General features: G+C 32.3%; 1 protein-coding gene across 1 annotated transcript; it reads right to left on the minus strand.

The window, feature by feature from the left end:
* Positions 1-5963: 5963 nt before the first annotated feature.
* LOC133183041 (homeobox protein SIX4-like) lies at positions 5964-25732 on the minus strand. The gene is made up of 2 exons (XM_061317965.1): positions 24596-25732; positions 5964-7918 (listed from the first exon to the last, which is right to left on the minus strand). Exons 1-2 carry the CDS (start codon positions 25360-25362, stop codon positions 7621-7623), a joined length of 1065 nt encoding a protein of 354 aa, XP_061173949.1. The 5' UTR covers positions 25363-25732; the 3' UTR covers positions 5964-7620.
* Positions 25733-26156: the final 424 nt, after the last annotated feature.

Raw genomic sequence — 26156 nt, forward strand, 5'->3', positions numbered from 1 at the left:
TCCCTAAAATATGGATTTTCCTTTTTGTAAGATAGTAAGATTAGAGAGAGAGAGAGAGAGAGAGAGGATTACGTTTTAAATTCGTTTGTTTTGCGTTCAGACTTATACTGATCTTGAAGACTATGCTTCCCCCTCTAAAATCTTTCCCCGGGAAACTTTCTTTAGAGTCGGAAAGCTGGCTATGGGTGCAATCCTACTCTCTACCGCCGGTATATATGAAAATTATTCAAAAGTTTAATATAAATATATTTAAAAAAAATAAGACTCCCGCATGCTGCAGAGCCTGGAGTTTATCGGTTCGAGTCCACTCGTGGGGGCTTCCATTGAGACCATATATAAACCTGTTTCGCAGTAGATGCGACACGAAAACGATCCCTCACTGCTCAATGGCCATAAGCGTCGGTTACTCTTCTGAATTTGCAGCCTTCTATCGGCAATTGGTGAGGTCCCTAAATGACAGAAACATTCTTGAAGGGACATTAAAAAAAAATTATGTATTTGATTAACAAAAATAGATATGAAGATTTTAAAAATGTTCTTCCTTGTTGATAGATATTAAGTTATAATAAATATCTAAATATAAAGCAGAAGTTAAATATTGATTTTGTCTTCAATGTATTACAAAGGGAAAACACTGTATTTTTTTTTTAAGTTCTGCAATTGTTCATGGTAAGCAATTGGGTTTCCTATCATTCATCTATCAATTTTTTCCAAATGTTACAAAAATATATAAAATTGTCATGCATGTAATATTGCAATATTGCAAACAAATGTTTATTTACAATTCATTGTCAAAGAATATTGCTTTACGGAGTTTGAAAGAAAGTTTCCATATCGTTTCCGATAATTTCCCAATTTTTTTTCGAAATAAAATCCATTTGATACAATTAATATTAATGAGATCTTAATTGTTCCTTTTGTTTTAGCATTGTAATTACATCACTATACAGCTGCAAACCACAGATATTAAAAAACTGAAACAGGGTATCAATTGAAATTGTTAAGCTTAACACATTTTATAGTACTATTGATACCTTGAGTTTGAAGTGTCGAGTAAAATTAGATTGTTTAGAAAGTTGAAATTTCAGTGAGAAAAACTTGAATCCATGGTAATAAAACTTGAGACTGAAGTTTCCATTTTGTCATTTGTTTTTTCGCTTCATGTTGTAAGCAGCGGTAGACCTTACTGAATGTGGAGTCACTTGATATATACTGCAGACAGCGTGTGAGCTATCCGATCGAGCTGTGATGGTTAATTCATGGTTTCCACTCACCTTAGCCATACTCTTATTCTTTTCTCATAAACCAGTATTCCTTACTATAATACACCGAAATTTCTTTTGTACTTTTCCTTTCTCTTGTTCATATATCTAGTCTTTCTTCTTTACATATATTATTTGCTTCTCATGTGCGATCATCGTTTGTTAGTTTCCAAAACTTTACGATTTCTTAATTCCCTGCCCTCTCTGAAACCTGATTTTTCTTAGTCAATAAGCCAGTCATTTGTAACAAATGATATGATTTAATTACACACATCAATTAAAAAACAAATAAACGAACAGAAAAGATTAAACCAATCAACATAAACAACAACAAAAAACAACAATAATAACAGAACAAAAGCTTTAATTATAACTATACAATATATTCTTAATATTTCAACTTTTATCAGTAGATGGATTTAGAACTACTGTGTGTATATATATACGTATACATTTGTATCTTTTGATCAATGATCTAGGATGGAATTACTAGTATATTTATAAATTACCTCTGAATTTATCACTGTTGATGTAATAAATTATAACTAAATTCTGCCTCATATCAGTTTGTAATAAAAATTCTAAAAATAAAATTTTCTTAGGTAAGAAAGGCAATACAATAAATAAATTTCAAATCACTGTAAGATTATAAATACATAAGCTCATATACAAATTTAAATTGAAAAAATTCTAAATTTTTGTAGAGGACACAAGTCTCCTACCTGTAATTGTAATCTGTTTCCCGCGGACGGACAGACACGGACAGCTAGACAGATCGACAGTACAGACGAGGAGGAAACCTATGGTTCCCTCCGGATAAATTATCGGTAGGGGACTAATAATTTACAATTCCTTTTTTTTAAAGTCAGACGTCATTAAATGTATTATCATTATGTTCTTCCAGAAATCTTACATGTACATTTAAAGAAATATGAGAGGTTTTGATAATGTATGAAATTAAGAAAATTTAAACTGAAAGTTGCAAGATGATCACAGATGGAGCATTTGGGTTTAGAAATCTCACATAAATTTTCTTGATACATGTAAATAAACTCTGAAAGTTTAGATAGAAATTAGGAGGGAATATTCCTGAGTCTGATTCTATTTATCTTCGAAAGCCCTTTGATAAGAATAGGATGACCATATTGAAATGATCTTGACAGAAATTCAAAGCTTATGACAGACACTATTGTCTCCTTCTGATGTTTCCTAAATATCAAATTATAGCAGATGATGTGTAATTTATGTAATGATAATATAAGAAACTGTCAGAAGAGTTCCATGTCAAATTCTAATCATGGAGACAAAAGCACCACAGATATGGCGGAATATGAATACACGTTTTCTGTAGATTTAGAATGGTGTTCGCGTTTTGGTCAATGAACCCTGGGTCATTTCAAGCATATAAAACTAATCTTAATACCCACTGTAATTTTTGGAGAAAAATACCTGATGTAAAAGATTTGAGAAAATTTCTATTAATCCCCTCTCGGTGAAACAAGAGATGATCTTTCTGTTCATCTGTCTGTTTGTCCCTGTGTTTGCATGTCAGTCTATCCCACTTGGTTTTCCATACTTACCCAATATACATAAACTTGCATATTCTGAGTTGGCTCTATCGTGATAAGTAATAGATCAAGTTTGGTTTTATTTTTGACAAATTACGTCCACTACCAGTGTTGTAGAGTAGAATTTCCCCCATAGCCAGCTCCCCCAAGAATCTGTACTCTAGAGTAGGACCCTCCTCCCCGAGTGGAAATCTCACACTAGAGCCAATTTTCCTCTTCCTTCTTTCTCAGAGTAGGATTTCCCATATTTTATCAATGTTAAAATCATACAGACAATATTTTGGCTAAAAGTTTATATGAGAGTCAATTGATTTTTCATGGAAATATGAGAGATTTCGACTCAAGAACTTTAGTATGAAATCTAAAAATACATCTAAAAATTGTAAAATTAGTCACTTTAAAAAAAAATAAGACTCAATGTCTCAACACCTTTCTTGGCGCAGCGGTACCTCTTTGTTTTCGAATTGAAGTATTGCGTTAAAACTTTTTCCAACCGAAAACATTTTGCCTTTTTTTTTTCAGAAACCAGTTTGACCAAATGCAAAGAATAACACTTTAAGAAGAGATTCCAAGAATCTGCCATTGAAGTATTGCTTTTTAAACAAGTTTCCTCACAAAAAAAATTAGGTACTTTACCAGGCATTTGGGCAAAATACCAGAGGGTGATATTTCTTATATAATTCTTATGGGTATTCATTTGAAATGCCAATGTCACAATATTTGGTGTACTTGATTTTTAAAATATATTGAAAACAATTTAGAAATCGCAGGAGAATGACAATTATGAATAATGTTTGATATAATACAAAGAGATACAAAATATATATTTGAGGAACGTGTCGTCTGACCTTAATGCTTCAAAAGAATTGGTTAAATTTGACAGTTACTGGGAAAAATGAAATTTGAAAATTTTCAATTTTCATACTTTGTATAATTCAATGGAACTGGTTGCCATTTTGAAAATTTACATGTTGAATGCACACTAGACTTTTTGCTTATGATTTTTATGATGTTTCTTTAAGATTGTCTACTGCGAGAGCACCTGTGGGAAAATCAAAGAAGGGGCCATCTTGCTCATATATAAGTACAGACATGATATTTTATTGGGTTTGGGGGATCCCCCCCCCCCGGAAAATTGAATTGTGGGATTTCCGAAGGGGAAATCCTACCCTAGAGTCATTTTTCCTAGAGCCTATTTTTCATTGGTGGGAAATCCTGCTCTAGAGCCAGTTTTCCGGGGGAAAAGATTTTAGAGGCGAAAACCTACTCTACAAGACCGGGAGGGACTCAGTATTGCACCAGTTTGCTTATTATACAGTACTCCCACAACAGTATATTTTCAAAAAACCCTTTGATTTCTAAATTAAATAGAGAGTATACGATATGTAAGGATTGTTTGATATATCAAATTTTCACTATATACATGTATATGGGTGAAGCAAAATTTCGACCTATGAAAAGTAAGAATACCGGGGGGGGGGGGGGTTACCATGCAATTGCCTATATTTTTAAAGTTTCAGTTCAAGCCTGCATGAACACTCGTTCATGCTGGGCACATGTCAAATTACCATTCCATAGAGTTAAATTCGGAGTCCTATTCAAGCCCAACAAAGAGCTTTTTGCATCAAAGAACATACAAACATAACAAATTTATTTCAATATATTAATTTTGAAAATTTGGCGCAACTGAAGAGGATCTGATTAATTTCTTTTATTTTCTATTCCCCCCCCCCCCTTTAGGAGCATGTATTGAATTTAACCAATTCATTAACCCAAATCATATTTAGAAACAAAAACTGGGGAAAAAAACTGTTCAAAAAGATTTTACTTCGGAATTACATTCTGAGCCTTGCTTACATAAATGTTTATTTCATGAGTTATCGTTCCCTGCTGAAGGATGTACATCCTGTCGTCTGCTTTTAAAAAATGCCATTCATATTATGGTTGCATAACTCTAAGGGTCAATTTGTTTTGTTTTCTATAAATTCTATGACCTTTAGGAATCAGATATAAGCTTTTGTCAATTTTGCTGACAGATTTAGTTCTCTATTCCATGTTTGTATTTTTTTAAGTAGATGCATTTAGGTCGGTGTTTCAGATCCCTCCAAAATCTATTTACGTCTCGATTTATGTCAAAATGTGTATGCATAAACGAAAGTTTTTTTAATGAATCAATCCATGGCTTTGTTTTCATTTAACGCCATAAATCTTTACATTTAATATACATTGTTTTAAACTTGATTTTTATGTTCCCAATTATTAGAGAATTTTTTAAAAAAAAATCAGCAATTAATGAAAATACCTTGATGGTATGATAATAAACATTAACTTTTGTGTTCTAATGAATGTGTTTACTTAAAAATCATATAAAATGTCACACTTGATAGTTATTTTGCTTGGAAAATAAATTAAGATTTTCTTCCTTTACAGCTGTTTTGTAACTGTTTAGTGTTTAGTGGTCTTTTTTTTTTTTACAGAATGTAGTTTCCCCAGGGGAGGAGAAGGTACTTGAGAAAAACTGTCATCTACAATAGCATCCACGTTCAATAAAAATTTACCTATATCAAAGACATTTGCCAAGGCAACTGTAGGAAATATTTTAATTAAAAATTAAATGAACTGCATTATTTTCGTAGGGAAGAAATAAATATACATGTACTGTGAATTTTAGCACTTCGGGTGACTTTCTACAAACAAATACAAACATATATATTCATAACGAATCTCAACAAATAAATCTTACAGGGCATCTTTTTTACAATAATCCCAATGTCATATTGGAATTGTTTTTACATTCTTTTCGTCCCTTGGCTTATATAGTGTTATGGTGTAATTTTTACTAAAAGATAGATTTCCTGTTTCTTATTAGAACAGGAATTCATCACAATATTAACATACTTTACTATTCTCATCTCTAGGTATTCTTACCATGTAATATTGTGCAGAAAGATGGAACCCTGCCTTTTACATCAATTTGATGCATCGGAATACAGTGTAACACTGGTTTTTATTTGCCCCGTTTAATATGTCATAATCATTATTGCAAATGAAAAACCTACTGCAATAATCAACTAGCATTTAATGGGCTTCCTTGCTACTGGTTCCAAGTATTAAGGAATTTCTTACAACCAAGTGAATTGTAATGTCTGTTCATTTATTGAAAATATTTGAACAAAATAAAAAATAAATACACAAATTTACATCGATTGTCACGAAGAAGAGAACTGAATCACTGATGTGTGTCATCTGAATTCATAAGAATTATCCATTACTGAATATGACGTCCACCACATATATTTGGTCATCCATTTTATATAATTGTTGAGGATTAGGAAAGGACATTTGCATATTACAAAGGAATCTATGTTCTTAAGACATGAAACCATGAACCCAGGATCTGTACACCGGGATAACATACATAGATGCACACAGTAATGATTGTTCTCTTATATTTGAAGGTCATATACACAAAGTAAAAAAAAATAATAAAACACAAGAAATCTCAAGGCGAAAAAAAAAATCTGACAGTAAGCCTGAACATATGAAAAAATCCTGTATTTATGTCCGAACGCTATACTCTTTATTTCTCTGTTTGAAAAGATACATGACAAAGACAATGATTTAATATTTACTTAACATAAATGACATCAAAGAAAGAGAGAAAATCAATTTAATTGGAGAAATATAACCAGAACTTTGTATATTTCATTATTAATTTTCAAACGATACCGAACATGTTTTCTTTTTAATGAATATTTTTCCTCTGATTTGTCTACACCGTGAAATTAAATAGAAATACATATTTAAAAGTACTACCAGCAAAATTGACGTTAAATAATTATTTGTAACTTAATATGTAACTAAATCAATTGTATTTCGGTAACATCTTTTTTTTAAGAGTTTCTTTGGAATTGTATACTTTGTTCATGAGGTTTTCACTTTTAAAAAATACCTTAAAAGAAAGAACACTACTCTGATTATTACATCTCATTTCCTTTAATTGGAATGTATTTTTCTTCATAATTTCATTGTGGAAAATTGTTACCAAGAAAATGAAATTTAACCAAGTTGAAGATTTGCACTGATCAGTGAAATAAAAGTAAAGTTCTATCAAGCCTTGTGGTTATTTCTTTGCCGATATTGTGGAGTGAATGCTGCCTTAATTTGTGTTTGAATTAACTGATAATAGAGAAAAGGTGTATTTTCATCTAATATTGACAATTTAAATGGATTCAACATATCTACGTGTTTCAGTTTCTAAAATCAATTTGTTATGTATTGATAAAAAAAAAAAACTATTCACCTATGACAACAGACATATCTTTCGTCAGGCGAGAGACAGTTGTCAATGAAAAACTAATAGTACTACTTTCTTGGCGCATGCTTCACTTTTCCTCTAATCCTTGTTAACTGCTTTTAAATTCATAAGCACACTAAATTAATTTTATTTACCATTTAGTTTAAAAAAATCATCAACCTAATTCTTAGAAAATTAACGTATAACAACAAAACATACAATGTCAACATGAGTGCAACAAAATGAAATCGCCAGCACTAAAAACAGCATTAAATGTCAAAAATGCAGACTAATGGCGGTAATATACCCTCAATAAATTGGAATGCAGTCATATAGTCCGACCATCACTGAATTGTAATTATTTTCATCATAGTGAAGTTAAAAAAGGCAAGACTTATCAGTAGATCCCGAGTATCATGTAACAGGTGACGAGGCAAAATCTACCACATTATGAAGGAGACTCACAGAACGCCACATGGCGCGTGGATTGTTCTCAGACGGGAGGAATGGTGTGTGGAAACCTGTGATGAGAATGGTCGAAGGGTGGGGGACGAAGATATGAGGGGGCCAATGGTTCGTTTTTGACGAATGACAGGTTAACTCTGACGTCATCAGGTAGGCGCGCGTCTAACATTTTGGCGGACATGGCGAGATCGCTACCGTAGTCATGTGGCATCATCATTTGTCCGTTGTTACACATTTGTTGAGGGTGTTGGTGGTGAAGGTGCTGGTGGTGGTGTGCTTGGTGGTGACCGAACGAATGCATCATACTTTCTTCCAACATTTCTTTCCTGGAATGAAAAAAAGACGTTTTCGATGTATTCAGTCTGTTTCACGGAAGTTCATAACAAGTGTTCACACATCTTTTTTTTTTTTTTAAATTATCACTTTCCTAAGAATGTGAATGCAATCTAATCATTTCCTATTATTTTCTTTAAGATGAGAATATGATTTTTTTTTTTTATTTTTTTTTTTATTTTTTTTATTTTTTTTTATTTTTTTTTTTTTTGAATTGTATTATTATACAATTTCTTGCAGTATCAAAGTAGTATTTAGATGTCTTTGGTCAGCAAAAAGAAAAAAAAAAAGAAGAATTTAATCAAACTGATTAACTATTTACAATGTACATGTCGTTAATATGCCAGGCTGTTAAATACCATGTGCTACAATTGAATCTTTATATTATTTTCTCAGTAGAATTTAAAAATATTATTATTGAAAAATCGATTTTTAAGCGTATTTTTAATTAATGAAGTTTATCGAGAAAAATTGCTTATAATTAAAAACAAGAATATACCAGTAAGTAAAGATCGACATCGTTTATACCTTCCTCAAAAATTGACTTTTTAAATTCATGAATATTTGTTTACGAGGCAAAACACTAATTTTCAACTTTCATAAGAAAAAAAATCATGAATTATTGATAAAATAATGGAAATATCCGGGAACGCTACAACAGTATGATTATTATATGACCTAATCTCCTACAGTACAAAACGTGTGTGGGCGACTATTAGTTAATTCTTAGAGTAAACATATAATACCTGTGTTGAGATAATTTTCATATGCTATGAAAATCTTTAATTTCCACTAAATAGCCTACTTTTTCTATGTTTCGGTCTGGCATAATTTTTTTTTACACGTCTAAAAGAACACACATGTTTTAATTCCCAAAACTATGTTTTATTCCAGAATTGTCAAAACATTTATAGATTGTTGAAAAAACAATATCGCTAATTATTTTCTTTTGTTTGATTATCAATTCTTACAACAAGATTTAACGTTTGATTTTGCTAGGTTTATTATATGAACCAGAACGGATGTTGTTTAACCGGATCTTTTGTTAAGTGGAAAAGTACGATGGGCCGTGATCATTAAAGCCTTGGTTTTCAAAGGCCTCTTCCTCATTCTTGAGGTTCATTTAATAATGGCCGTCGTTTAGGACAAGGTCACACTCCCCCGCTGACTTCTTCACAGCAAAACATCCACTACCAACCCTAATTTCTGAAGTACTCTAATAGTAACTACAAGATTTTCCCACCCTCATTAGCCTTGAAAGACCGGAAACTGTTTTCAAGGTCTTCATTGCGCATGATTCTTGAATGACAATGCTAGCGCTTCGTTATAAGTAGTCACGTATTCCTCTTCAAAATGCATGCTAATTGTTCTTGTTAACAAACAAAAATGCACATTGTACATTGCTAATCTGGCGACAGACATATATTTTCCTGTTGTTAAAAGTAAAACAAAAAACATCATGGGAACGGAATCTTCGTAATGTTTGGTGAATGAAATTAGAATGAAATTGGTGAACGAAATTCGTTCCAAGAGTTTGAAAAAAAGCCAGAACATGCAATTAAAATCGCTTTATAAATAATTACACAAGAACTTATCTTCATTATCATGTATGAAATAAATTAACGATGAGAGTACCGCAATCACAGTAAATATATATTCTTCATTGCCGTTAATTTTTCCTAATGATATCAGGTACATCAATTGAAATGCATTGTTCTTTTTATCCAAACAATCTCAAGTTTCGGCAAAAACTGAAATCAATCGATTATTTAATGCGGATAACAGGTGTTTTTCCTTGAAGTGATGATCGACCTTTCCTATTGTGCGATCAAACTCATCGACGCATGGACAACTTAGGTCTGTTGGCAATGCAGAAATTGAGGGGATGACCTCGTCTCAACTCAACATGCCGAGTGATTTACTTGGGCTAAATCTGAGCATCTAGATCGTATTTTACGGGAAAAAGGACTATTCGTTTTCATGCCCGTACATCTTGCACATGGGAGGCTCAGTTGTTTGTTTAAATAAGATCTTGTACGTTTCCCCAAGCATTGAAATAAAGCAAAAAGACTGGTGCTCTGTTGCCACAAATGTTGGTTCCTGTTTGCTATATTTTGCAGCTGTAGCATATGGTTATCCATAATCGGAATAATAAAGAACAAGCTAAATATTATGGAGAATGAAACCCTAGGAAATACCATTCCATGCTTTGCGTCAAGTTTGAGGTTTCTTTGTTTTGTATAGGCTTAATTTTCAATAATGTTTATCTGACAGAAAATAATTTATCCTAATAAATATGTTCTTCATCTCTCTTTCAGAGTTGTTGCAATCTTGAGGACTCGACATCTTTAATCCCCCACCCATATTTCCAGCTAGGAAGTTTATCCGACCAAAATAATTTATTCTATAATTTTAAGCAAGCAATTGGGGCAAAACAAGCAACAAATTAACAAACATCATATGATATTATAAAATGTATTTGTTTGATATTTCCAAAAACAACGATAATTTTTTCAACATCTACGTGTATCTATGAGCACTTTACTTGAAGTAATTTTGTCCACTAGAAGATTTTAAAACATTACTTTCTTGTTAAGCTTCATCATTTCATAGTGTTTTGCAACAAAGTAGAGCTAAATCGCTCTCACGACAACAATTAGAGTACTAGTAATCTCTCTCTCTCTCTCTCTCTCTCTCTCGTATTAGTTTTGCAAGTCTTTGGTATCACCAGTGATGTAAGTAGTTTTGCAAGTCTTTGGTATCGCCAGTGACGTAAGAAGACGTACGTGTTAATAATCCGGCAGGAACTTGGTCTGTAGACGTGTTTGTCTCGTTTTTTGCCATGATGTCGAAGTGTGATATTAGACCGTCAAATATCAATAATTCTTCAAGTTTTTCTTGCCAAGCTCTAGGGACAAGCTTATGTCAGTGTATTTTGATTATTTTTCTCTTAAAACACGCATCAATGTGTCACAGGAAAAACGTCAGTTATTTTGTCTTGACGTTTTTTTTTGTTGATATTGGTAATCATGTTACATGTTCTATTAATATAAATCCGTTTCATTTTGTTTCTTAATAAATATTTGTATGTAAAATACATTTCATCTTCAAAATGGTTGTTGGTCAAGAAATATTTGATCATTATGCAATAAAGCATAATTCGTGGCAAACACCTAAAAACCCACTTGAGATGTATCGAATTCTTGAAGAAACTGAGTTTTAAAATTTGAATTACATATCGCAGTAAGTATGAAGGACTAATAACAAACAAACAAACAAAATGCACGGATTGAAATATATTTTTTGACTGATTTTGAATATATATAACGTAAATATTAAAACGTAAATATTAATTTTCTAAAATATCAAGAAATCGTAGATTTTCTTTTAATGTTCAAACATACGTCTTTGTGCCATTTTCTATATAAAGATCTAGATACACATTCTTGCATATACTGCATGACATTATTACAAAATCTTACAAAATTTCCACACTTACTATTGCAAATATTATTCAATTCATCTATATGGACGTAAATCTATTAGATATTTTGCTGATTTTTGAGAAAAATAAAGTGTGTTATTTATCCGTAAATAATACTCGTTTGAGTATAAACAGTAAATATCAGAAGAAAACGTCCAAATATTCTGTAGCTATGAATCATTTTGCCTGTACAGGACTCTCGTCGCTTGGCTCATGAGCTGTTGCTTCACTTGTTCTAATGAGCATAAATGATGCTTTACAATAATGACTAAAAACGAAATGCAACCAATTTGTGGTCATTGAATTACACGAACGAAATAATTCTAATGAAAATTGGGTAAATTATATCTCTTTTGGAATGAATTCCCTAAGACACGTGTGGCCAGTGATTTCAGACACGTGTTGGCTCACAAGGGAAAAGCAAACACAAGTTCTTTTTAGGTACGTTTATAATGACATTCATTACTGCTAAAGAGAGGGTGTCATTTTGTTCTGACTCAAACACAATGATTTTTAGGAATAGAAAATAAATTATATATCTTGAAAAAAATGAAAGAATACGTTTGGATGAACTACCTTACCATGATAATGAAAATTCCATATTTCAATACTTAGAGGGGTTGCGGATTTTGCGAAGCCTTATATATATTAACCACACCACCAACGGTTAGGAAAAGAGGTATCATACTGACTAAACAACAAACTAACACATAATTAAATTCTTTAAGTTCCGCAAAAACTCACCCAAACATGAACGCTTTGTTAATGGAAATCGCAAAATTTTACCCCGTTAAAATATCCACTTTACAGTATATAGTATACATAATACATTGTACCGTGTGTTTTGTTCTATTTCAATATTGTAATCTAGCCATAATTTCGTTGATGCATTTATAATGGCAATTCCTATTCCTTTTGAAGATTCTTTTTAAAGTATGTATATGCTTTATATATATATATTCAGGATACAATAAAAAACAAAATTAAGGAGGGATTCTTCTCATATTTATTGTTTTAAAAAAATAATGAAATTTTCACAGATTCAAGAAGGCAATATCAATAAGTGATGGTATCAATTAGATTAAAATTGACCGTTTTATATTAGGAGCAAGGTCAGGTCAAGTTAATTATCTTTTTCCTTGAAATTTTCGCGGGCAGACAATCTCTCGTAATTACGCAAAAATTAAGTTCTCACGAACAAAAACGGATTTACAGTAGTTATTTTCATATGCGTCGTATATTTAAATTTTTCTTATTATTACATGGTAAAGCAGTCAGTTTGTTTGGAAAATCATATCTATTTGATAAATTATTAATTTTAGTTACTTCAGAAAAATTCTTTAAGCCTTTGATTGCTTATAAAAATGACTAAAGTCTTTTTCTGAAGTAATTTTGAAAAGCATAAAAGGGGATATTTTCATACGCCGCCGTTCCGCCAAAAATACAGTACTAGTCTCTGTTAGATTTCATAATCAGTTTACCATTTCTAATTAAATTTGTACGATTATGAGAAGGAAAGAAAAATATATTACTATTTTATTCACTCTGCGGTCTATTCAAAGAGTCTGGATGCTGCCAAATTTCATATTCTTAAAAATTAGTGCTAACAGATCTAAATTGACAAAAGATACCTGGAAAAGGTAGCTAATATTACACATTGTGGTAATGTTAAAAAGAGAAATCTGCTATTTATGCTTTTCTAACATACAGCATATTTCCTTTTTAACAATATCAATGTTGATGCGTCCAGAAATATATTTTTCATGCAAATTGCAAAACGTCCAATAATTCTGCTGTTTGTAAAGGTCCAATAAAAAAAATTTCCCATGTGCAATTCATTTACGTCTGGAAAGTATCGATTGATTTTTTAATGTAGTATTTATTTATTTTTTTTTTTTCTTCATTTTTTGGAATAAAATATTCACATGCAATTCATGACATCATTATCAAAGACCAGACAAATTATCATTATATGCCGCCGTATCCCTGTTTTATTGCCGTTATTTAAGAATTTGTTGTAATGAACATGAAAAATTCCAAACACCACGTTGTAAACTGATATTAAAATAAAGCTACATTTACATCCTACTGAGATTATATGGCATGCAATAAACATATGTAATTTGCATTAGAAATAAAATTCCAACATTTTATTTGGAATACTTTGTACAGAAGCTGAATACAGTTTCAAAAAAGGAAACAAATACTTTTTTTTACATCTCGTATTTTTCAAGGAAATAGAAATTTATCCATAATCCACATAATAAGTTGCGAGGTCGAGCATGCTTTTTGCATACTTTTTTTCAGTCTGCTTATTTCATAATTGAAATTCTTAGTTTGTTGGTGAAAGGAACAAGGGATGGAAATTGTTGATTATATTTTGAGAAGCTTAAATTGCTAAATCCTTCATTTGCCGAGTCTCATTCCCATTTTATTGGTTTTTACCCAATTTATCCTTAATAGTAAGCCCATTTCCCTCATGTCAAAATCTCGGGACCTTGATAAAACCACAGGTTTTTCTTATATTAAAGCAATAAGAAATGGGTACATTGTTTATACATGTAATATGTGATTTCTACTTCTTAGGCCTTGAATCAACAATTTCGCCAAGAGACATATTTTGAAAATCGTTTATTTCTTGTTTATACAGTATAAATTAAAACTGTGTATAAACATTTATCAATTTTTTAATCAGAAGTTAATCTTTAAGGGCCCAGTTACATACGCCTATAATAATTATCGGCTTAACTGTATCAATCACATTTAGCTGCGTCGTATTTTTCGGCGACTCGTTTCTATGAATATCATTGTTATGTGCCCTGTGTGAATGTAGTTACACGGGTGTGAATTTTAATGTTCTACATCATTTCAGCTGAACGTTAATTCACACATAAAATTCAATATTAAACTGTGTATTGATACGCTCCGCGATTCCCATTGTATTTACTGGGTATGGTAAATGAAAGTCCACCGGTTTATCTGATAACGAGATATTTGGCATCCTAGATTTAGCGATAACAGGTAATATATATCGGACACGTACAAAAATGGAAGTGAACAAAAAAATTAGGCCGGTATAAAACGGAGGATGTGTCAAAGCTTCGCAGATTCATTGCAGGAAGAAATACCGTGGTATTAAAAAATATCTACTGGATAATTAATTCTCTATTTTATGAAAAGACTCTGGGGAGAAGATTGCCATTTTTCGCCATAGGACAACATTAATAGACCATAAACTTTTAGTTTGTATTTATTTATGATAACGAATACTGTACAAGAGTAATGGAGCGAGAAGCTCCTACTACAGAAATATGTTACTGGGTGCAACCCGTACTCAAGAAGTGACAACCCTTATCTCATATATTGACCGTCCGTGAAATATGTATTTTATTGAGCTCTCTGACATATGTAAATGAGTTCCATAGAATTTGTAGATATTCCAAATACATAATTGAGATTTCCTATTTGCGATTAGATTGGGCCATTCGGGTAATATCTAGTATAATGGTAATACATTAAGTGCATTAAATTACCAAATTATGCATAATGTTTGAGGTGGTCTCCCGTCTTAACTTGTTTAGAGGGCAATAAATCACACACCAACAGGACAGATCTTTCTTGTGACGTTACTAAATTAAAATTTAAAACCTGTGAATGGCGGTGGAGATACTCAGTCTGATGATATGGTTTTTCTTTGCACTTTTAACACGGCTATACACTGCAGTATCTTAGGGTATATTCAATCCGTTTCAGTGTCAGACAATTAAAAAAAGTACCGTAGCTTCGCGAGATTTTTTTTTTTTTGGTCGGATTCGCTACATAGCACAAGTCATGGTGGATATGTAGGAGCATGCGCTTTAAATGAAACGAGGAGTTATTTTCATAAAATTTTGTCAGAATTCTCTAGTCGTCCATCCCAATTTTTCAGACCAGCGAGCTACAGATCTGCAGCTAAATTGCAGCAACTTAAATCTTCAATATTTTTACTTCATATTAAGTCCTGTTTTGTAGTGTCAGTTTGGTAAATGAACAGTCTTCATTGCTTTTGTCATTAACAACTTGTTAGTCTCTACAGTCTACAAAAATTTGGCAACAGGATTCGACCATTAAGACAACAGAGAAGACCTGCCACTTTTTTGTAATACGAGAATACTCTGTACATCACAGATGTCGAACGACCCCAAGGCTGTTCACTTCGTTTTTTTAAATATTTTTCCCTGTGATTTCTATTTATGACTGAAAGAAGTTGAACAGATAAAATATTGCGTGCCAGTGTTATATCGACATTTAATCGAAAACAGACATGAAGACAATACTGTTGATAAACTATATAGGTGAGGAATTCGTTGAAGCGTATGGTAAATAAACCGGGTGTTTATGAATTATTTCACAGCATCCCTGATCGTATTTCCTGGGCGGGAGTCTGTCTTTTGTAATGAAACAATAGGCTGTTAGTTTGCAATTATGAAATTTAAATTCATGGATGATTATTTTGCCGCTTTCTAATGCAGATTCCGAGGAGAGTTGATTTAGTCCTTGCAATAAAGAACAACTTTAACACACGCGTATATTTCCATCGAATATAATATAAAAGCTAGATTTGAGAGTCGTTTTATTTTAGAGTAAACACCAGTTGTACTTTTTAATGCATGTCAGAAGTAACCAAGATTTGAAATAAATTCAAATAATTGCAAGTATATATTTCAGCTTGATGTTACAGAACAGTTGGCGTTTTAACTTATCGAATATTCAGTACTCTATCAAGACATCATCGATTATTTCAGTATTAAACTTGATATAAAATTGACGACAAAATGTTAGTAAATCTTTATTTCAAAACGTCAAATTAAATTGCTTAAATATAGTTTATTCTATAACTGAAATTTGCATATGTGTTTTACTTCAGAATTTAACACCGACAAAGCACCTTTTTCAAACTCCAGCAAAAAATGAATAAATAAATTAAAGAAAACGAAAAAGGAAAAAAAATCTAAATATATTAATCTGTCAATCCTAATTTGATATGCAGAATAAAATTTTGATTCCGCGTTACTCGTTTGACGCCATTTTGTACGATAATATTCAATGACTATACAAAAGAGGAACGATTTTATTAAAATCTTCATTGAGAGAACCTACACCACCAATAGGCTCCCTACCGGGTTGGATCAAAATCCCTCTGTTAAAGTAATTAAGCGGTAAATGAAGATGCAGGTAGGATGGAGATGTTCATTTTAAAAAGGTTTATTGGAACAGACGTTTACCTCTAGGCAAAGTTGATGCCCCTGTCAAAGGCAATTTTACAACCGACAACACCGAGATGTTCCCAAATCTTAGTTCACGACTTAATATGGACATAAAGCTTTAAAGTGCCCGAATTTTGCATGATTAAAGAAAGGTTTCTTTTTTTCATAAGTAAAAATCTCCTTTCTTAAAAAAATTGTCGATAAACTAAATTGGTATGCACGGATCACATACTGCAATAATTCATCAAATGAATTCAAAGATTAAAGAGATCAATAACATGTTGTATACTTTTTGAGAAAATAGATTTTTTTTTTTAAATTCTTTTTGTATAAACTTGTGATTTTCAGATTAAAGTTCATGTTTACTCCTTAGCAGAGTCTGTAGATTTTTTAGCATAAAATACAATGCAGATAATAATAATACAAGTTACCTCTGAAACATCGTGGATAAATGCCATGTAATTTTGCCAAAAAATAAATAAATAATTGAAATAAAATATATATCTAGCTGTTTCTACAGTTTCTCTTCATTATAAACACAAATTGTGGAATTCCTATATTTTATATGCTTATAAACACTGCTTTATTTTCACTTTTGTGTTTAAATAAAGTCTAACGAAAATTCGGGTTGAAATAACTGTTCTTATCGTGTTTTTGACTGTCTTTCATCACTTAGCTCCTTAAACGTACAATGTCAACCCCCCAACACCCCCCCCCCCCCCCGGTTCTTTCTTAAGTATTATAATTGAATGGGCTAATACTTACAGTGTTAAAACTAGTAATGCACCTTTTAATTAATGAACAAGTTCCGGTAAAAGCCTTCTGAATAACTCTTTTTTGTTATTCTCACATAAAAGTAACATCTTTTAAACGCTTTTACATTTTTTTATTTTTTGCCAAAAAAAAAAAGTATTCGAAGTAAAAATAACAATTGAACGATACCAACAGTGTACTATCTAATGGGACTTTTTCTAATAATAATTATTACCCGGTATATTATTATAATAATATTAACAGAAGTATGTCGATAAATTGAAGTCAAATTTAAGTACACAAGAATCTTAATTGAATTTTTTCCATTATTTTATTCAAGGCACAAGTATTAAATTCTGTCTGTCTGCACTTTTTGTGCTTTCATCAAATATATTCTTCTTCTGCAAGACTATATTGCCGTTTCACAAGTCCTAACCTTCATAGAAACGTTCAAACGCTGCAAATTGTCATCTAGATTTATTAGATTCAATAACATTTTGTTAGTGCGCGAACGAAGGCACATGGCAAAAACTTCAACTTTAAGTGAGCAATATTGCTAATGAAGATTTATTGTTACAATAATCGTCTGAAAGTTCAGAAAATTGTCTAACACACATTGCAACATTTCAATTGGAATGAACTAGAGTTCTACTAACCGGAATTACAAATCCCTTATAACAGTATGTAAAAAGATATGCAATATTCATCGCAGAACTGGTTAAAAGTACTCATACGTTCATTTACAGGCAGCGGTATAGAAATGATACAAAAAAAATTATTACATTTTCAACTGTGAAATACTGCATTTATTCATTGAATAAAAGTGATATTTTCTCATAGTTTGAAAGAATATCAAAGTAATATTTTGTCACAATGGGAAAGAATATCAGAAAGGGCGGCAAAACTCTCGCTTTTCCTTCCCGTTGTAAAAAATACTCATCCTGGTCTGTGATAAGAGAGAGTAAGTAAACCACCCAGACAGAGAATAAAATTGCCAGTTTCTCCAAATAAAAGATACCACAGAGTTTGACACATCTGTTTCATATTTGGATGTTTTACTAGAAAAAAGATGTTAATGGTAACCTAACAACCAAGCTTTATGATAAACGTGATGACTTTAACTTTTCAATCGTCAACTTCCCTTACTTATGTAGCAATATACCCTTATCACCTGCATATGGGGTTTATGTCTCCCAGTTGATTCGATACGCGAGAGCATGCTCTACGTACATGTACAAACAATTTCTAAAATGAGGCAAGCTATTGATATACAAGTTGATGAAACAAGAATATCAACAGTCTCGTTTAAATTCATCATTTCGCACGTTCTATGGCCGATACAATGACCTTGTCAGCAAATGCAATCTATCATCAAGTCAAATGCTGACTGACGTTTTTCATACTAAATTGTGAGGCCATTATTTACACACTGAATTGCCTATGGATTTTTCCCGATCATGACAAGAAACACACGTTGGGCGTGACCGGTCGGCAGGGGATGCTCACTCTTCCATGGCACCTGATCCCACCTCTGAAGTTTTGGAGGTCTGTGTTTGCTTTACTCCTGATTTGTACTATTTGAATGGACTTTTGAGCTTGAATACTGTTCGTTATCTCCATATTTCATTGAAATCCATGTTTACTATGTTTTCAATCACAATCGCAAAGCTGTGACGTTTCAACCGTTCAACTATGAAGTCATAGCCTCTGACACTGTTACGGAAAGACCTCTAGGCAAAGGGGAAAATCGAAAAAATGTAATGTTTTGTAGTTGGATATGGTAATATTTCGTTGAATATCCTCTTTTAATTTTTATGAAGATTCAGAATAACAATTACCATTACTAACATTTTCATGTTTTAAGATATCTACATCTCAGAGATTTGATAAATGTGTGAAATAGAAAAGAAATGTCTAAAATAGAAAAGAATCTTCGATTCCAAACACTCGAGCGTTGCTTGAAATTAAAAAAAAAACAGAAATAAAACGAAGAAGAAAATAAGAAATAAGCACAAACGCCGTGACATTACTTAGATTTTACCATTGCATGAGTATCGTTAAATGGTTTAGACTTGACTCGATTTCCAAAATCCAAAGACACACATAGTCTTTGCCCCTTTGTAAAATGCCTCTTTTGATGTTTGAAAATCCTGACACTTTCACAAATTATGCAACATTGAGGAGTTGCTAATCTGTCATTTTTAATTGTCCACGTGAGAAAGACATTCAAGTATCATGTGGAGATTTAACAGAATAAATTCTATGTACATCTTTTGTTTGTCAAAGTAAAAATTCAAGTGGCGGGAGAACAGGTGAAACAAGCAGACGACAGCCCTTGTTGGAGGAAATTCGAGTCGATGGACTCCAGAGCGATTGCTCCATTGATAAAGGTGACACGCCGATATGGCGAAATTTGACACCATTTATGGAAAGTGGGAAAACATTTAAATGAAATTTAAAACTATTAGGCGTTTGATTTTAAAGGAGATATGCAAATAATAAATTATATAAAACCATTAAGCCCGCGAATTTGGTAATACACACATTTTCTCGGATGGGCGATTCTAAAGGTGGCAAATGATGAAAATGACAATTTAGCTTGTTAATCAATTGTTGATCAACAGTAATATCGTTCATATCCAGAAAATTATAAAAGCTGTTGCTCCTTCTCGCGGGGAGAGAAAAAAAATGAAAAAGCATTTTTATAACAGTTGTTTAGCTGTTGTATTTTTTTTTTTTTTTTTTGGAAATGAATATTACAGTAGTTCAAGATAACATTTTTTTCCTGTAGCGTATACATATGAAGAATAGGGGAAAAAACAAAAACAAAAATCATATCCAGATGTTTCAGCATCTAAAACGGGTAAAAGGGTGGCGAACATGTGTTATTCCCTAGAAAACAACAAGAGATACTTGTTTAAAGCCGCATGGCACGGCGAAAATGAAAAAAAGGGGCGTGAATTACCCTACGTGCGGTTTTGAAGTCGACTAATTACTGTTTGATTGCAATTTCTCCCTGAATGCCGGGTACAGGAACCGACTTTACAATATATATTGATTGATGTGCCCACTAGGCAGATTAAACGTACGCTAAATCAGAATTGTAGTTTTATGTTTCAGGGCATGCAACAATTTGTGAACTTGGAAAATTATGAAAACGCTTCAAAATACGATGTGTCAATAAATTATATCTTCCAAGAACAATACTCTGCTGAAATCTCGATATCTTCCTCAATGATAAGATTAAATGATTAGCATTGCATTAAGATTCAAGAGGGGATAATGTCCTATTTTTTATATCTTATTCATTGTTTGACATATCTGACCGTTGTAAGTAGTATTTTTTGTCTCAATCTCAGCTAGCAGTAATAATTAAACTGTATTACATTTACTTATCAGATTCACTCATTAGGTATGCTTCTCATTCGCATGATTGAGGATTAATTTTTTTTTAATATGTGGAAGTACATGCATATATACATTTATAAAAACTATGATTTACACAGCAGAGCTGCCTAGATATCATACTAAAATAACTGGAACACGAAAAAAAAAAGTGTACAATGCCAATTAATTCAAAAATGATTTTGAAAACCACTTCCATTTAACAAGTTGTGTTATTATAAATAAATTTACTAAATTAGATTGTCAAAGAACACCTTTCTCTTAAATATGTTTTGACTTTGGATTTGATCCAGAATCCAGAAAATCTTACCAAAATATTCTTCAACAACAAATCTCTTTAAAACATAAACAAAGTTTAACTTCATGTTCACATGTTATAAATAATTTTTTTTTATTATTTTTAGGTTAAACAAAATAAAATTCCCAATGTAGTTTATGAAAAACCATTATATGAATGACATATACTTGTAAAAACCTATAAACCTTAGTTGTTTTCTCCAGATATACATGTACATGTAGGGTAGCGATCGATTAAAATGTCTGACATCATTATTATCGTGAAATTCTGTAACATTTTTCTCAAGCTTATATATATATATATATATATATATATATATATATATATATATATATATATATATATATATATATATATATATATATACATGGATGCTTAGAAAACAACGGAATCGATAAAAAAAATCGCACCAAAAAATTCAAAGTAAAGAAAGACATATGGTTAAATTCTGTTTTTCAATAAAGTCATGAAAAAAGATGAAATAAAATCATATTCACATATGTGTAATAATAATATTTATAATATGCCATGCCTCACGAGGCCCAGAATTGGAAGAAAGTTCTATTCTACAGTACTCAGTGTAGTTTTCTTCTAAGTCAATTGCGTCTGCAGAATCATGTAGTTAAAAATTAAGATCATTTGATAAGAGAGAGAGAGAGAGAGAATCTTATATCAACAAGGAAAAAGTTCTAGAGACAAGCTCTACAAGTAGAATGTAAACTATCGCAAAAGGTCAATGATTTTTATTAAAAGAGAATAAACATAAAGAATGAGAAACGTTCCCCAAGGCTCTCCCACAAAATCCCGGGGAGTTAATGATACTTATAAGAAAAATCAAGTTCATAACCGAAGTTATTAGATTCAAGAGAGTCGATCAAAAATGGTTCCCCGTGTCCTCAATTGGCCCTTACAATTTTGTCCATCTTTAGCCAAAAGGTCAGCGACGAGTGAAAAGATTTTCTCAGTTTGGCCTGAGGGGGATAAAACTTCAAGCATTTAAAAACTTAACTATTTCTCACCCCGTATAATTTTCTCAGTTGGAAAGTGCACCGGAAATATAATTTTAGTCATTTTGGATGTTTCATTCAAATACACGAGACAAAGGATGCGGAAAATATAGCCTTTTTTGAGCCTCATCACCGAATCGTATTTAATTATACGCAACACGCGTTTCTATGAGATGCTAAATTTTGTACGGTATTGTCGTTTTTCCTGATAAACTCAAATCTACAATTTTTATGAAGACGATAAAAGAAGTTAATTTACGCAAAGTATTTGTTGACGTTGTGGAACAATGTTATGGATTTTTCTTTACAATAAATCGTGCATACAAACTAATATTGCCTTCATCACCTATTTCAGTCAACGATTCTCGGTTTACACAATATCCTTTGTTGGACGGTTTAATATGTTTTTTTTCCGTATAATACAAAGGTATTTGAATTGAGGCAAATCAAAAAATAAAGCTTTATTATGTAAATTTTATTGCATCCAAGATTCGGTGGATATAACATATTCAGATAAATTACATCAAAAATCCGTTTAACATCAATTACAGCAAAAAGAATGTTGTAACTGGTAAAAAAAATTTTAGTTCAAATTGATGCAAAAACTTTCTTCGAATAAACAAATGCAAATGGTCTTCCTGATATTACTTATTCGCCGAAATGTGAACATTCCAAAATTGATATTACTAAATATGCACCTTGTTGAATTTCTCATCGCCTTAAATGCTGTGGGTACATGTATGTATTTGAAGAGGAAGGCGAAGGACAAAAACAAAACGAAACTCGGTTATCTTCACCTTTTTCATACCTATAATTACCATCACTGACGCACCGTTCATTACTGAATTGAAATCAAATTCGTACCATGAAATTAAAAAAAAAAATAATGACATGAAAGATAGAAAAAAAATTACTGTATAATGCATGAATACCATACTAAACTATTCAATTATATAGCCGATTTAATCTTTCTAAAACATTATGGAATTAAAATTCAGTGTTGGTGTGCGTAATTTTTTAGAATCGCAGCGAACACAGCAAAATTTCACTCCATTCTACATGTATGTTCGATATATCATAATGTCTGCTAGAGAACATTATGTTATACATGTAAGTATACGAGGCTGTACGCATTGACAAAAATGTACCAATCGGACATGTTATTTTGCTCTTATAACTAATTTCCAGAAAGAGAGAGAGGGCGATGATAAAACCCAGACCCGCAAACGTCAAGCCTTATCCAAATCCTAAAGATATTAGGGGTAAACTCCCTCCCATTTTAATCCGCATGACACATTCCATAAGGGCTTCTGCTGGATTTTTCATTTGACCTTCGTCATTAGAAATAAATTTCCCATTAATTTTTTATTTAGATACTGAATAAAAGGCGGCTCTTACAGAGAGGAAGAGCGACAAATGGACCTCGCGACACCATTCACTTACTAGTGTTTACCCGCTTTTGTTGGCTTCAGTAGTAAATTAAAGAGGACGAGTTTTTTGTTGAAATGTCAAAATTATGACGAGCTGCTAAATGAAAAAAAATGTCGCTATACACATGGGACCAAGAGGTCCACGTTGTTATCCAGAAAAAAAAGAGATAATGATTTTTAATCTCTTGCCGAGTTTGTTAATGTTTCAAATTTGGAATTAAAGAAAATAATTGCCTTTTTGGCAGATCATTATCGAATTGTGTCAGAATTATTTAAAATCTTGTGTCAAAATATCCTTTTTTATATGTTGTTTGGAATTTGTTCAGGAACAGTGAAAGATGTAAGTGTCTAGAAGTAGTTCCATTTTATCTTCCTATTTTCGTTTCATTACAAATGTGCAGCGTTAAGTATCGAAATTGTTAAAACCTTAAGTGCACCACTAAATGTAAAGAGTCCTTAAAAACAGTTCGAAAAATGTGTGCAAGATTTTCCTACCGCAAGCTTTGTTGTGGCGGGAACTTTTCCACAGCATTAAATGTACACTTTATGGTGTTGAAATTGAGAATATTACAAAATGTCAGCTACAAAGCATGACATCAGTATCAACTTATCGCTACTGCAAAAATTTTGTAATCCTAGATTTGGCGATGATTTTCCAAGGTTTTAACTTACGCAAAGGTTTATAACAAGTCTAAACTGTGAAGAATTTAATATTGTTATTCAGGATAAATTAGGGCTTTAATCGGGCATGCTGCCATATAAATTAAAAAGAGATTCTCATGGACACTGCATGTTTTAGGAAGTTTAAAAAATTTCCGGGTGTTGGGCAAAAAAGTAAGCCCTACTGAAGTGAAATATTAATAACCATTCAAAGAATACGGTATAGGATAATTATTCTGTTTACAAAATAACTTCTGTTGTCATTTCTAAAAATTTAGACTTCCTTATAGAAAATGAAAGGGTGTTTACAATTTTAAAAAACATTTTTTACACTAATAACCATCTTAGTTCCTGGTTGGATTCTGATTAACAGCTGTTATTTCTTACCCTGGGTTCTGATGAGGGGTTCTGTCTCGTTGTCTGCGGTTTTTGAACCAGTTACTGACTTGTGTCAAAGTCAATCCCGTTTTCTTTGCTAAATTCCTCTTTTCATCAGGAGTGGGGTACCTGTTGCTTTTGTAGCACTCTTTCAAAGACTGTCGTGATTTCTCTTTAAAACAGTATATAGTTTCTTCTCCGTCCCAGATTGTTTTCGGTAAGGGGTACTTCCTTCGTAAACGATATTTATCCACTGCCCCTAGAGGCCTTCCTCGAATTTTTTGTGCCTCCATGTAATGTGCTTTGTACCACAGTTGCTGAAGAAAAGCATGATTGGTCTCATCGAATTTGTGACTTTCAAGGATGGCGTATAGTTCCCTGTAGCCCCCGCGGTGAAATGCCACAGTGGCCCTAGCTTTGAGAACAGCCTCGCTCCCTCTTAACAATTCACTGGGAGGAAGGGACCAGAGAAAACGCCCCAGCCTCTCAATGTCTCCTTTCTGTTGTAGGGCTTCACAAACACACGCTACATGTTCCGGCGAGAAAGTTAAATTTTTACCAGACAACAACTCTGAATTTGTTGAATTCGAATTGGGAGATTCGGATTCCGGTGTTCGAACGTCTGTTTCTAACAACCGATTGTTCTTGTGTTCATTTGAGAGAGTATCCATGTTCAGAACATCTTCAGAAGGGGTATTAGGTATGTCCCCCGGGGAACAATTTGACACAGGATCCACTGGTAAAAGACCAGAATCTCCATTGCTAGAAGAATCCATACTGGACGTCCTTTTGAGACTAAACTATTCTCCTTTCGGAAAAAAAGTTATTCACATTTAATAAAAAAAACTTAATCTAACAAGCATTGATATGTACTATCTTTGTACCAAGTTTTAATTGCTGTATTTCAGAGCTGTGTATTTCTATTGGCCAAGTGTGAAGAAGAGGGAGTTCCGCTCGCTGAATGGAAGGCGTGTCACGCGCGCGGTCCTATCGTCTGCTTGTCAATAGGATCGTTGAATGTCATCAGGAGACTGCCAAATGATGGACTTCCTCTTAATATAATGAGCAGCATGTTCACATTCAGGTAGCCACAATATATATTGTATAAATATCGACTCTTTCCTGGAAACAATAAGCATATAACTACCCAGCAATTTAAAAATGACGGTTTAAAAAAATCCCCGCTTATATTTGGTGGTCGTATAATCGACAAAATTTTTCAAGCAGGAAAACATCTTATATAAAAAATATTCATGTGTATCAAACAATCTGATAAATATGCTAATACCGAAAAACGATATTTTAAAAATTCTGCGCGCCGTAACGAATCCGGCTTCTTTAATAAAAAGACCATACTCAATAATGCGCATTAATAATTATGAATTGACAGCGTCTGATAGAAGAATAAAATACTGTCGAGGTTTGTGGAAGCAAGAGATCTGTTTCACGTAAAACTAGAAGACAGCTCGATATCCTTTACCTTTTTTGCGTCAAATAAATCAGTTTATGAAGAGAACAATAATTATACAACGTCCCTATATCTTTCTAAGCAAAAATAATAGTGTATTTA

The sequence above is a fragment of the Saccostrea echinata genome, unplaced genomic scaffold (genome assembly GCF_033153115.1).
Source record: "Saccostrea echinata isolate AGI-Se365-2 ecotype Australia unplaced genomic scaffold, CSIRO_AGI_Sech_v1 ptg000009l, whole genome shotgun sequence".
NCBI classification, from domain to species: Eukaryota; Metazoa; Mollusca; class Bivalvia; order Ostreida; family Ostreidae; genus Saccostrea; species Saccostrea echinata.